At 40.2% G+C, this 13,866-nt stretch overlaps 1 protein-coding gene across 1 annotated transcript in view; it reads left to right on the forward strand.

Annotated features, from left to right (window-relative positions):
• The first annotated feature begins 495 nt into the window (after window positions 1–495).
• Window positions 496–13,866, forward strand: part of MUT (methylmalonyl CoA mutase) — a 21,174-nt gene continuing 7,803 nt past the window's right edge. Inside the window, exons 1-8 of the mRNA XM_009872389.1 lie at window positions 496–901; window positions 3,263–3,630; window positions 4,331–4,488; window positions 5,820–5,991; window positions 7,877–8,125; window positions 10,041–10,152; window positions 11,420–11,535; window positions 12,178–12,293. Of these exons, the coding sequence (XP_009870691.1) occupies window positions 523–901; window positions 3,263–3,630; window positions 4,331–4,488; window positions 5,820–5,991; window positions 7,877–8,125; window positions 10,041–10,152; window positions 11,420–11,535; window positions 12,178–12,293 (1,670 nt within the window). The 5' untranslated portion in view covers window positions 496–522. The remainder of the gene's footprint in view (window positions 902–3,262; window positions 3,631–4,330; window positions 4,489–5,819; window positions 5,992–7,876; window positions 8,126–10,040; window positions 10,153–11,419; window positions 11,536–12,177; window positions 12,294–13,866) is intronic.

Raw genomic sequence — 13,866 nt, forward strand, 5'->3', positions numbered from 1 at the left:
CTTTGGTTTTAAGGGTCCCTCTTCAACATTTAGGAGTTTGTAGATGAAAGAGAGAGATGGGATGGTGAGAAGGTAGCTAGGCAAGCCATCTCTGTGCCTGACTGTTCAGTGACTAATTCATCATGGTGCTGCTTAGGGGCTGAAATAAGTTACACATTTCATACATGGACGTGGACAAGTTGTAGGGATGTTTCCTTTGGCGAGAACAAACTGACATTTTTCTTGACCTCTGTTTTATGCACTGTCTAGTTGGAAGGGAATGTCTGTCAAATGAGTAAGTGAATAAATACACTTACTTTTTTCACAAGTAATCGCTTTGGCTTTAGCAAACTGTATTTCTTTACCTTAAAGGGTTGGGCTAGATGATTCTTGAGGTCCCTTCCAACCTGGTAGTCTGTGATTCTATGAAACTGCTTGATATCTCTGTGCTCACTTCTCCCGTGTTGGACTTACATGATAACGCAAAATACGTGGTTTTATTTTCTTTAGCTTACCCCATACTCACCAGCCAGCGGGGCAGACATGCTAAGAGCCAAAGATGCTCTCCTGCGCCTGCAGCCCCTCCACAGCACATGCCTGGCACAACTTCCAGCCTGCCAGCTTGGGTGGCGTTCGCTGCACAGGCAGCCACTGCACCCTGAGTGGTCCACCCTTGCTGAAAAGCAGCTGAAAGGCAAGAATCCAAAGGAATTAATTTGGCACACCCCAGAGGGGATCGACATCAAGCCCTTATACTCCAAAAGGGACACAGAAGACTTCCCTGAAGAGCTGCCAGGGGTGAAACCTTACACTCGAGGACCCTACCCAACCATGTACACCTACAGGCCATGGACTATCCGGCAATATGCTGGCTTCAGCACAGTGGAGGAGAGCAATAAGTTCTACAAGGACAACATTAAAGGTAAGACAACTGGTCTGGGAAACAACATCACCTTGCAAAACAACAAGGAGCATTCATATGGTGACTTTCATAGCAAATGTGATTATTCCAGCCTTGTGAGTTTTGGTTTCTGATAGAATCTTCCCAGTGGCTCTTGTATTTCTTTATTACTGGGAAGATGGATCATTTCTGAAACTGCTTTTGCTTCATTTTGCTATCGAGTTGGAAAAATGAATGTGTTGACTGCTATTTTTAGTTACTGTGCCTCAGCACTTAAAGACACTTAGTTTGGCTGCATCCCAGGGTCCAACCAGCAGATCATGTGTATTGCTTCATACTCGTGCTGCGACCATGAGAGAAGATCGTAGTGGAAAAATGTTGAACTTCGTCACTTGGCTGAAGTTCCTCGTGTTGGTGCTTTCTGACAATTTGCGTTTCCGTCTCATGCAGCAAACTTTAACCGAACTTGTGAGTACATATAAATAGCGTCATTCATGGTGTGTTAGTAAAGCCAGCTTCCCAGAAATATTGATACTTCCCTTATTTGAGAGCAACTATTCACTCTGTTTCTGCAGAGTATTATGCAGCAATTTATTTAGCTGATAACCAGAGCATCATCGTAATATACTGTTGAGTAAAGCATTGTAAAAACTCTACTAAAAAGTTGTCCTTGATAGAGTGAAGCTTTAGTTTTACACCAGCCGTACATCTTAGCAATTGTTTGGAGTTAATTATAACCTTACCAGTCATAACAACAGACCACTGAAGGTTGCCTTCTGAGTAGTACATCTGTGACACTTCTATTTCCTGCTTTATGGTCCCTCCTACTCAAAACACAGCTGTTTAAAAAACTCTACTAAAAAGTTGTCCTTGATAGAGTGAAGCTTTAGTTTTACACCAGCCGTACATCTTAGCAATTGTTTGGAGTTAATTATAACCTTACCAGTCATAACAACAGACCACTGAAGGTTGCCTTCTGAGTAGTACATCTGTGACACTTCTATTTCCTGCTTTATGGTCCCTCCTACTCAAAACACAGCTGTTTATTGGGAGTTGAGTTGCCTTTTGAGTAGTACATCTGTGACACTTCTATTTCTCACTTTGTGGTCCCTCCTACTCAAAACACAGCTGTTTATTGGGAGTTGTTTGGGGATTTTTACCTCTTGCGATATAATGGTTAGTTAATACAAAGAACTATTAGCTGCCGTAGTATCCTTTTAATTATTCTTGATTCTTTCTAACGCATAAAGCCCAGTAAATTAAGAAATTATAAATACAGAGTATTAGAAATCTGCAGACAAGTATTTCAATGGAAAGACTGTTTTGAATATATTCTATCTTACTGCTGAACATGGCTGCTGAAGCAGAAGCACTAACACTGGTAGCACAGCTCAGTTTTTCAATAATGTTTGTTGCAAAGAATTATTAGAGTTTTGACATGATATTGTAATTTTGTCTTGTGTTAATGGTTGTATTGATACTGAATTATTTAGCATAGATTCTGAATCTAACCTAGTTATTTGTGAAGTATTTTAAAAATGCAGTTAAGATCTCTATTTAGAGCTATGCAGAAAAATAGTTAATTTCTGGCTCTCATAATTCCTGAAATTTCTGTTGCTTGAAACTAGGCAGAAGTATAAATTTTTTTGTCAAGATGCTTCAGAGATAACACCTAGCTCTTTAGATTGAAGACAGTAGCTGGTGTCTGACAGTAGCTCTGCCGATGTTGAGAAACAGATTTAGAAATGCATTAGATAAAGTTACTTCTGGGAGCGCAGAACTGGTCAGAGGGTGAAGCCTGGGGGTAGCAGAGTTTGGGGTCCTGCTTTCAAGTTGCAGCAACAAGTCTGCCAAGAGCTCTATCTCATTTCCTGCTTTAGATGAACAGTTTTCTCCTACCACAGGTTTAGTAATGCATCACTTGGCTTCACGAATAATCAATGTACATCACTAGGGGCAGGGTAATAATCTCTGTGCATGTGTTTAGTTTATGGGAAAGAGAGGGTAATGTGACATCAGTTATCACACTTTTTGTTTCTAGCTAAGCTAAGTAAAATTTCTGTATATAAGTCCTGATACTGTCTATGCATATTTATAGTTTCTGGCTAAACTGTTCTTCAGTAATTTGTTAAGTGTGGTGAGCTGATTGTGTGACTGAGTAGAAGGACTACATTTTTTTTTCCTCAGTTCAAAACTTTTTCATTTAAAAGTTTAAGACTAGAAGACCTTGGACAAGTTTGGGGAAAGAACAGTGTTTAACGTCAAAAATTGGTTTGTCGCCCAAGCCTGGATAGTGTAAAATAAAGTGAATACATTTAAATCGAGTTCCAAGGCAAGTCTGTTCCACACTTTTGAATCTCTCTTTGTTGTTTTTTCATTTAGCTGGCCAGCAGGGATTATCTGTTGCTTTTGATTTAGCCACCCACCGTGGTTATGATTCAGACAATCCACGTGTTCGAGGAGACGTTGGAATGGCTGGAGTTGCCATTGACACAGTGGAGGACACCAAAATCCTTTTTGATGGGATTCCTTTAGAGAAAATGTCCGTTTCTATGACAATGAACGGGGCGGTCATTCCGGTGTTGGCAGCATTCATTGTAGCTGGAGAAGAACAGGGAGTGCCTCAGGCCAAGCTGACAGGGACAATCCAAAATGACATCTTGAAGGAGTTCATGGTCCGAAATACGTACATTTTCCCCCCAGAACCATCGATGCGGATTATTGCTGACATCTTCCAGTACACCTCAAAGGTATTCATTGTTTAAGTGTATTTGCTTCTCTTCTTATGTCGAGTTAACTATTTATGAGGCACTTTGGGGAACAAAGCAGGAGATGGGAAGACCTGTCATAGCGAACTGTGATGTGGTTGTGGAAAGGGCCAGGAGGAGAAATTAAGATCCCAAATCACTTACAGCGTAAATGTTTAAGATTTTTCAAGTCAGCCCAAATCAAAGCGAGCTTGAGATGAGCCTAAGCCTGAAAGGATGGCAGGAAGCTTGGAGACAAGGAATAGTAGGATGTTCTGTATGTAAAAAAGTAAGAAGCTCTGTAGTTAAGAGACATTATACAGCTGTAAGCAGGAGTGAAGAAGTCAGAAATCTTGAAGGACGACTTCTGCAAAATTCAGCGTGAGAAAGAAGTAATGAAAAAAGCGAAGTCCTGAACTGAGGGCTGGAGGTTCAGTACTACCTGCTGTTTTCTTAGTTTTCACTGGAGAGATGATACAGAGCCTGTAACTGAGAACATTACTCACCATGGTGGGTGATAGTTTAGGCACAGTGAGTAGTGCAAAATGGTAAAAGCATGTGAAGTAAACAGCTACAAACACTACTTAATAGAGTTGGGTTATATTCGCAGTCTACAAAGAAAGGACTGTTTGTCAGTGTTGATACAGCAGTGATCTGATTCCCTCCTTCTGCTCCTGTACCCTATTGTCTTTTGTTTTTGCAGTATATGCCAAAATTTAATTCCATTTCAATCAGTGGGTACCATATGCAAGAGGCAGGAGCTGATACCATTCTGGAATTAGCTTATACTGTAGCAGATGGCTTGGAGTACTGCAGAACTGGACTTAAAGCTGGTCTTACCATTGATGAATTCGCACCAAGGTGAGCTAAAGAAATATGCAACTCGCTTTTTTGGTAAAATCTCTAGAGTTTAATGTCAAATTCAGTATTTTTACTCATGCCAGCGACATTGGCGATGCTCACATTACAGATGGGTTTTGTTCTGGTTTTGTTACACAGTTTCAGTGGTAGGAAAATACATCTGGTCCAACACTAATAAACTGGATAAAGCTCATGCACAAACCCAAGCATTGTCAAAGTCTGTGGCAGTTGGTCTCCGGGTCACAAAGAGGATCTCTGAGCTGTTATATCTCATACAGTTGTGGCTTTAGGACTGCAGAATGCAGCAAGAGTATTTGCAATTCTTTTATACTGTAGTGTTACTGATTTTTTCATTAGTATTTTGCTGACGTATTTGGGAAAAATGCTTAACAAGGGGAAGTTCAAGTAGTTCAGTTTACAGTTGCAAATTTCCTAAAACTAAAATGTAAGGAGAATATTAGATTTTTGGATAGTTACTGCCAAGCTGAGCAGAATCACAGTTCCAGTGATCTAGTTGATTTACAGATTCCTGAACTATATGGTGAGCCTAAAAAACAGAAGGTGTGGTTCATGTCGCCTGTTGCACATGCAAACTGTAGGAGTCAGCTAAATTCATCTCTTTCTATGGCAAAATCCAAGTGTAGAAAAAGATACATCCTTATTTTTGGACTTTCTGCCAATGGAGAATCTCTAAGAGCCTTTCACAAATTGTTTCAGCAGCTAATTCACTGTTAGAGAAGTGCATCTTTAGTATAATGAGTTTTATTGGCTTTAACTGTGCATGTTTACATTTGTAAATCATGGAAGCTATAAGCAGGAAAAAGTAGATTAGTCTGTTCCCTGATAAGCTATCCAGTACTGAACTGATGTATGATTTGGATTTTTACTTAAATCATCTGGAAAAGAATGGAAGCATACTTATAATATGTAACACCTTCCTATTATAAGTAGTTTGGGAGCGTAACTACACTCGCAGATCGTGTCCAGGAGCATTCCCTGCCACTAGAGTGTTACTGTCTGCATTAGTGACTTGCTGGAACACCACTTGGCCTAGGGGTACCCTAAAACTCTTGCTGGGGACAGGTTTAACAGTTCTAAGGGCCACTGTCACTGGCAGTTTGCCTGTAGTCACCTTGTTTGGAGGCTGAGTCAGTTTACCAGCATAAATGCATAGTGCTCTGTAGCAACTAGCATCAGTGTCCTGACATCTGATGTCTGAGTTAGTTTTGTAAAAGTAATTTGCTTGCAGACCTTGCTGTAGGACTTCTTTAATGAAACAGAATGATTAGAATGGTTTCATGGTTTGTCCTGTTCATGTATTCTCATTACAGGCTTTCCTTCTTCTGGGGAATTGGGATGAACTTCTATATGGAGATAGCTAAGATGAGAGCTGGGAGGCGGCTGTGGGCTCACTTGATCGAGAAAATGTTTAAACCCAAGGATCCGAAATCTCTCCTGCTGAGAGCTCATTGTCAGACTTCGGGCTGGTCACTCACTGAGCAGGTTAGAAATTGGACTGACATCAGCTTCCTCGTTTAAATGCATTCTCATGGTGTGTATCTCAAAGGGGGCTACTGGTTTTACTCATAAAGACGCAGCTTTCTGAGGAAGGCAACCTGTCTTACTCTCTGTCTGACAAATGCACCCACTAGCATTGGATGCATCTTGTTGCTTCCGTAACACAAGAAGTCTCGCTGAGTGTTAGCAGCGTTGCTTCCCAAAATGCTGGTTTACAAAATACCTCTGTATTCTGGTCTGCTCTGCAGCGCACAGGTAAAAGGGCAGAAACTGGAGAGTATTCGCAAAAGGATTCCAGCATGGTGTTAGTCAGTCTCAGTGCTTAACTTTTAGTTGTCTGGCTTCATTTTCATTCTGGAATCATTGTCTTAAGCATGTGTGCTCCCGGTCCAGTGGATACTGAACTGAGAGTAGAGTCCAAACCGACTAATAGAGAGAGAATTGCAGAGAGGTGCTTATATAAACTGAGGACTCAGAGGATAAATATCTCTCTCGGATTTGTCCTGTAATTCAAAATGCAGCTGAATGAGGAAGTTGAAGCACCTTTCTCTCAGGGTTGCTGGCTTGAGAATTCTTCTGAGCAGCCAAGGAAGTCATCCACGCCCCTGACTTTCACTGCTGAAGAGTGAAATAGTAGTTACAGCCCATGTGTGTTTTCAGAATTGGGTGCACTCTCTGCTCTTCCTGTTGAGTTACATCGCAAGAAGATAAATCGTTGGCTGCATGTACTTCCCCAAGTGAGGTTAGAGCTGGGTTCCAGTTCTTGTTCTAAGACCTGCTTCTCATGGAGCTGGATTCCAGTTCTTATTCCAAAGCCTGCTTCTCAATAGAAGTAATGCAATATGAGTTACTTTTAGGTTGTGATTGCAACCATTGTTATTTGATTTATGTGATTTTGATTTTATTCTTTTTTATTTCAAAGCAAATGTGATATTTACTTATTTGACAGGAATGCAGTAAAACTAAAACAATAGAATTTTTTCAACAGCATCCTTTGCTGGTCCTCCAATTAAAAGTATTTTACGAGTGCAAGAATTTTAGTATTGCCCAAAATGTGTTCAACTGTCTCCCAGTGTCAAGCGTAAATATATTTCTGGCTGGATCATAACCCTTTTTCCCTATCTAAACATCATTGTTGGTCTTAATATAGCTGCTTAGTGCACCTTGTAGGTTTCAGAGGGCAAATGTAATTTTCTTTGACCTGCCTTTAGATAGGTATCCACTCCTAAATTAGGTTTTGTGTTCTTGCTCGTCCAAATCACATTCTTCTGTAATACTTTCAGTGGAATACTCGAGCTAGAAATTGACTCTAATGTAGATAGAATTACTGTGTCCTTGTAAAATAGTGATATTAATTGTGTTTCTTTGTGGAAAATAATGGAATTCCAGATCTCATTATTCATTTTGTCTTCTTTGCGGTCCTATTACATTGGTAGCTCTTAATTGTCTTGGATACATTTCATCCCAACTAAGCATATCGAGAATTAGATGTGCAATCTGAGCTACTGTTAACTTCCCTCAGTAATCGCATTAAATAAGACAGGCAGCTGCATTGTGTGGTTTTTCACTCCAACGGAGCATAAGTGACCTCCTGGAGATGGTAATAACTCCTCTTAGATTATAATGACATATATATATACAACTTGACTGTCTAGATGTCCGAAAAAGCAGGTAAAAATTTTACCCTACAGACTAAGATTATATTCTGTAATACTGATTATTTCTATACCTTCTACTCCAGATTATCTGTTTGGTTTGGGTAACATCTCAGTTCTCCCATAGGTATCTTTCAGTTTTATACTATCCATGTGACTAATCTCAGCCCTGTGGCAGAACCACGCAGCTTCTGAGCTCTCCTTTTTCCTTCCAGGATCCCTTTAACAATGTGATCCGTACCACAATTGAAGCAATGGCCGCAGTGTTTGGAGGGACGCAGTCTTTGCATACAAATTCTTACGATGAAGCCTTGGGTTTGCCTACGGTGAAGAGCGCTCGCATTGCTCGGAACACACAGATCATAATTCAAGAGGAGTCAGGCATTCCTAAAGTGGCGGACCCCTGGGGGGGATCTTACCTCATGGAGTGCCTCACCAACGAGGTCTATGACGCTGCTCTGAAGGTCGGTGTGTGTAACCTTTTATGTTCCGTGGTAAAATTTTAGGTTATAGGAGTTTTGAGAAATGTCCTTTAAGGGACTGTTTGCTAAGTTGGTAATTTCTGAAGAGGGAATGATTTTATACTTGTCCTTCAGGGATTTCTTTATAAATGAACTTCAGAAGAATACAGTGTGTATTTAAAGAGAGACTTCATCTTCAAACTGCAATGGAGTATGTTTAGACTGGACATTAGGAAAAAAGTTTTCACAGAAAGAGTAGTCAGACATTGGAATAGGCTGCCCAGGGAGGTGGTTGAGCACTGTCCCTGGAGGTGTTTAAAGGTCATTTAGATGTGGTATTGGGGGATATGGTTTAGGGTTTAGGGGTGAGCCTTGTAGAGTAGAGTTCATGGTTGGACTCAATGATCTCAAGCATCTTTTCCAACCTGAATGATTCTATGATTCTGTGAATCTAGTAGATTACATTCAAGAGGGAAATATCCCAGTGTGGAACAAATAATCAAGTCCCTTTCCCGCTGAAGACTCCCAGTTTGCTGAGATCAGTTTTATGTGTAAGATAAAAAAGAGAACAACAGAAGTCATAGAATCACAGGATGGTTTGGAATGGAAAAGACATTTAAAGGCCTTCTAGTCCAGCCTCCCTGTTCATTGCGCCAAGTGAAGCCATGCTGGCTGTCTTGAATCACCTCCCTGTGCTCCTCAGCAGAGTCTCTAGGAGGATCTGTTCCATGACCTAATCAGGCACAGAGGTGAGGTTGACAGGTTGGTCGTTCAGAGAATCATTGAATATGTTGGGCTGGAAAGGACCTTTAAGGGTCATCTGGTCCAACCCCCCTGCAGTGAGCAGGGACATCTTTAACTAGATCAGGTTGCTCAGAGCCCCATCAAGCCCTGGGTTCCCTTTCTACCCTTTTTAAAAATGGGTGTCATTATTTTTTTTCCAGTCACCAGGGACTTCTCCTGACTCCCATGACTTTTCAAATATTGAACCTTCCTTCTTAGTTACATGCCTGCTCATCATGCCTGTGGTGACCTGCTTGAGGCTTTAAAGCTAGAGGTTGTGGAAAGCAAAGTTTAGTAGCCAAGCATTCAGACAGACAGTTGTCTGGCCACACTTGAGTATTATGCAGAATTTAGGAGAAATTTTACTGTTGTATCAAAATACTTTTTTAAATAATATTTTTAGCCACCAGTCATTACTTGCAAGTGAAAAGGACTACGCAGGAGTAGCTTTGCTGGTGGCAATCCTGTGTAAAGATACAAACCTCCGTGTCTAGCCTACAGCTAAACTCAGTGATTCTCCTTTTGAACAAATTGTTGCTCTTATGCAAAAAAAACAGATTAATAAGCTAATATAGATGCAAGCACTAGCCTGAGACTGTACAGACACTGTTGGCACATTATCTGGCCTGTGGTTTTTAGGTCCTTGTCAACTAGGATACTTCTAGACAGTGCCAGGTGAGGTCTGATGGCTGTTTTCAGTCGGCAGTTTGAATGTGGTCACTGCATTTTGGAGCTGAAGAGGCTTCTGCTGCGAGAGCTGAACTGTTCCATGCCACTTGTCCTCAGGATCAGAGAACCGGCTCTGTCTTTTTTTAATTTATTTGTATTGGTGTATGTGTAATGGTAAGGGCTGGTTGGCAGGCAGAATCAAGTTCTCAGGTTTGAAGCCTTTTCATCCGTAGGTGTTGCTGGTTGAACAATATGCCAAGCACTGTTACTGAATTCGTGGAATTTGGGTAATAAAATTGTTGGTTTTTTGAGATGTCTCTTAATTTATACCAAAATCTGTAGTCGGAGACACAGAGATATGAAACACTTGTAGAGCACAGGACTGTATATCTAGGTATAATAAAAATTTAGATCATAGTACAAGTGCAGAGATGGACTCACTGTCTCTATCCTCTTTATTTCTCAGCTTGTTGAGGAGATAGAAGAAATGGGTGGAATGGCCAAAGCTGTTGCTGAGGGGATTCCCAAACTTCGTATTGAAGAGTGTGCAGCCCGAAGACAAGCCAGGATTGACTCTGGTAGGGAGCAGGGAGATGGAAGAAGGGAAATCTGCCAATAGAATAATGCTTTTGTATAAAGGCCTTTGTTGTTTGGTTTTTTGTCTTCTTAGTTTAGGAGTAGCAGACTGTGATTGATAAAATAGGAATAGGTTTATGTCAGTGAAGACTTCTGAAAAGAAATAGCAGTGTGTATAACATACAGTACCAGGATGAAAACAGTCTTGCTTGACAAATATTTAAGACTAGAGTAGACAAAGCACTAGGAAGACTATTTTATTTTGGGCCTTCAATAGTTAATCACTTAATTTCTCATAGTATCTTTAAACTGTGTTTTCTAAATTTAAAAGCAACACCGCCAGCAGATGGCAATATTGAATGATCTGGCCAAATCTCTGGTTTTGCTTGAGAACTGACCATTTTTCCTGAAGACCAGAAAAATTGCATCAGATTCAATGCAGATCTTTTTTTGTAGTATATATATATGCAATATATGCCTATGTACACATATGGTAAGTATATGTGGAAGTGCTTATAGCTGTGTCCTGCTTTTTGTAGTCAGCTTTCCAGTAGCAGTCCAGTAACAGAAATTAGGGATAACTCGACCATGAAGAAAGCTCTATGAATTTTTCTGTTTGGTGGATAAATTTGAAACAGGTCTTAATTAAGAGCAATAAAAATAATCAGTAAAGTTCTTTGTTTTCTCTCCCAATGTAAATTACTTCATATTGCTTTGAAGAGTGTAGTAATGTTATCAGGCACTGCAAATAAAAATGTTTGTAAAGTTCATACTAGCTGAGAGGTAAAATCCAGTTTTCCAGCATTGTAAATTAATTTTTATTCACATGGAATAGTTAGGTAGGAACTTCAATTTCTTATTTACATAGTAAATCAGAAAAGTAAATGCGGAGTAGTGTAGGAGACCAGCATTTCTGCTTAATTCTGTAAGATTCGGTTATGTAAATATAGAAAAAGTAGCTAATATATATTAGTGAGTGATTACTAAATCAGTTTGTAAGATTAATGTTGTTCTATTAAAATATTTTTACCAACTCAGTATTCACTGAGTTGAATGTTCATGTGCCTAATCATTTCTCATTATAAAATATGGAAAATACGGACTTAAGTCCTTCCTCTAAGAACAAATTTTAAGTATTTGAAATTTCTATAGTTATAAAGTGAAATGCTGCATTATATTGATCAAAATTTTCTTGTCCTATTAACATTGTGTTTTTTCACAGTACTTTGCAAATTTATTCTGAGTTTCTGGTGTTTCCACTGGAAATAGGGGCTGAAGTAATTGTTGGAGTAAACAAGCATCAGCTAGAAAAAGAGGAGACTGTTGAAGTTCTGGCTATTGATAATACTTCCGTCCGTAGCAAGCAGATCGAGAAGATTAATAAGGTAGGAACTACCTTATTAAAAATGAAAGTTCTCATAATTGCAGATAGAACTTGAGTAATACCACTTACAGAAACTTGACCCTGAAATTTGAAAGAATCCACTCAAGTCTTTAGCAGAGAAGCTGGATTTCTGTTCAGCTTCGGTGGAAATTGATGGAAAATCCCAAGAAACACAGTATTAGAATCCAAACAAAAATGGTTTTATTGCGTTCATTTGTTTTTGATCAGCGTGTTTCAGATAGTCTTGTGAATATGTCTAACCTTTTAAAGTTGACAACCTTACATTTTCTGAAAACGAGTTAGAAAATAGCTACACAATGTTTTGCTCTAAAAACATGTAACATTACTTAAGCACTCAGACTGTTTGGGGCAGCTTGTCAAGAGTTATTAAAGGACAGAGTTGTGGAAGCCACAGCTGACATCCACTTTCATAATGAATAGAACTGTAGTTAACGTGGGTTTAGAGTTATTTAACTCTTAACATGATTGAGACACCCTTTAACTTCTAATCTTTTTGAAATATATAGCATTTATCGACAACTGTCTCCGACATTAATATTTGAAATCAGAAAGTCTTACGCATTTGACTTCCCAGTTTTCCTTGTAGTTTGTTTTAACTTAATATTTTTCTCCTCCCCTTTAGGTGAAGGCTAGTAGAGATGAGGCAGCAGCCCAGCGCTGTCTCACTGCTCTGACGCAGTGTGCTGCTACCGGGGAAGGCAACTTACTCGCACTTGCAGTGGAAGCAGCACGTTCAAGGTATGGGGGTGAAGTCTAAAAATCAGGGGTTTGTGTTCATCTTTCAGCTCTTCTTGGATGTGGTGTCACGTGAGGTTGGTGCCTTGAGGTGTTTTGGGTTTTTCTCCTGAGGTGGAAGTGAAAGGTGGCTGCAGTTTGACATTGTAGGATGCCTGTTACATTTCACGGTCTCTTAGGGCCGTGCTTTAATTTCTCACAAAGAATATGGATACAGAGAATCTCCTGTGAAATGACGTTCACATACGTGTTGTTTACAACTCCGACTTACGGATTTCGGGACGGAGCTGGGTTTCTCTGTAACCCCGTTGTTTCATAGGTCAGGGAGCTTAAGAAGTGGCTGAGATGTGAAAATGGATGTTCACAATCTTATCATGGTCTGTTGCTTCATCCTTCCTTGCACCACAGATTGGTGTGAAAACATTTTTATGAAAGAGAACTAAGTTTACTTAGCCTGGCAAAAATGTAAAAGATGCTCTTGAGTAGAGCAGTGAGGCATCCTTTAGAGTCCAGTGGAACATTTACTGTTTTCACCTAAAGTGCTTTTAAAACTGTTTTCATTCCTACTTCAAAGTAAGCCTTAGTCTTTAGAATAGAACACGTATGTCTGTTCCTTAATTAACTAAATGGCCCAGAAATGAGCAAATGAAATTTACTTCTTGGGGTTCTGTCCTATTTTTACTATGATATCTCAGATTCCTTCATTCTCTTTATCTTCTTCTTGGGGTTCTGTCCTATTTTTACTGCGATATCTCAAATTCCTTCATTCGCTTTACTTAAAACACTTTACAACCATATTTCAAATACATATTTTCCCACAGAGAGCTTGTCCCAGTTCTGCTAGGGGTATGTCAACACCTGCCTTTGAACTGTAAAGGCCACGGGGGAGACGTGTTAGATTTGCCAGGGATTCCTACCTTCTGTTCCAAAAGTGACCACTTAACTGCTCGTTTCTCTCCACAGTGACCTTGTTTTTATTATTTGTTCAAGCGTTAATGCCCTGCAGATCCACTTTTTAAGCTGCAAACACAAACTTCCCTCTGCCCCTAAACTACGTATGGGACATGACCACAGAAAGAAGTTGTCGTGTGTCAGGAGTTAGGGCTGGGCCGGCCACTGAACGCTGATGGATGCTCTCTAATCCCTCTCCCTCCCCAAATGGGAAGGGAAAGGGAATAAGGCAGAGACTTACGGACTGGGGAAAAAAATACAACAGCTTAAATAAAAAATTTACAGTACTAATAAGGAATTTATTAAAATAATTAAATATATACAAAACTGTTATCGAGCCTGACTCCCCTACCCGCCACTAGCAATCCCCCCTGATGCCGCAGAGCAGGTGGCACCAGGGCAGCGCCAGGCTCATCGGCAGAGGGGAACCGGACACGGGCTGGTCAGGATCAGCATGTGATAAAGAGTGTTTGAAGGAGGATTGTGAGCTCTGTGAACATTTACAGGGAGGCCTTCTCTTAGAGGCAACATGGGAGAAGATGTTTCAAGTGAGCGCATTCATCCTTCGCAAGTCGCAGACAAGTAGGCTGGTATCAGCAGCGTGTTAGTGACAAGTGCCTGTCTC

This window comes from Apaloderma vittatum, unplaced genomic scaffold (assembly GCF_000703405.1).
Source record: "Apaloderma vittatum isolate BGI_N311 unplaced genomic scaffold, ASM70340v1 scaffold537, whole genome shotgun sequence".
In the NCBI taxonomy this organism is placed as follows: Eukaryota; Metazoa; Chordata; class Aves; order Trogoniformes; family Trogonidae; genus Apaloderma; species Apaloderma vittatum.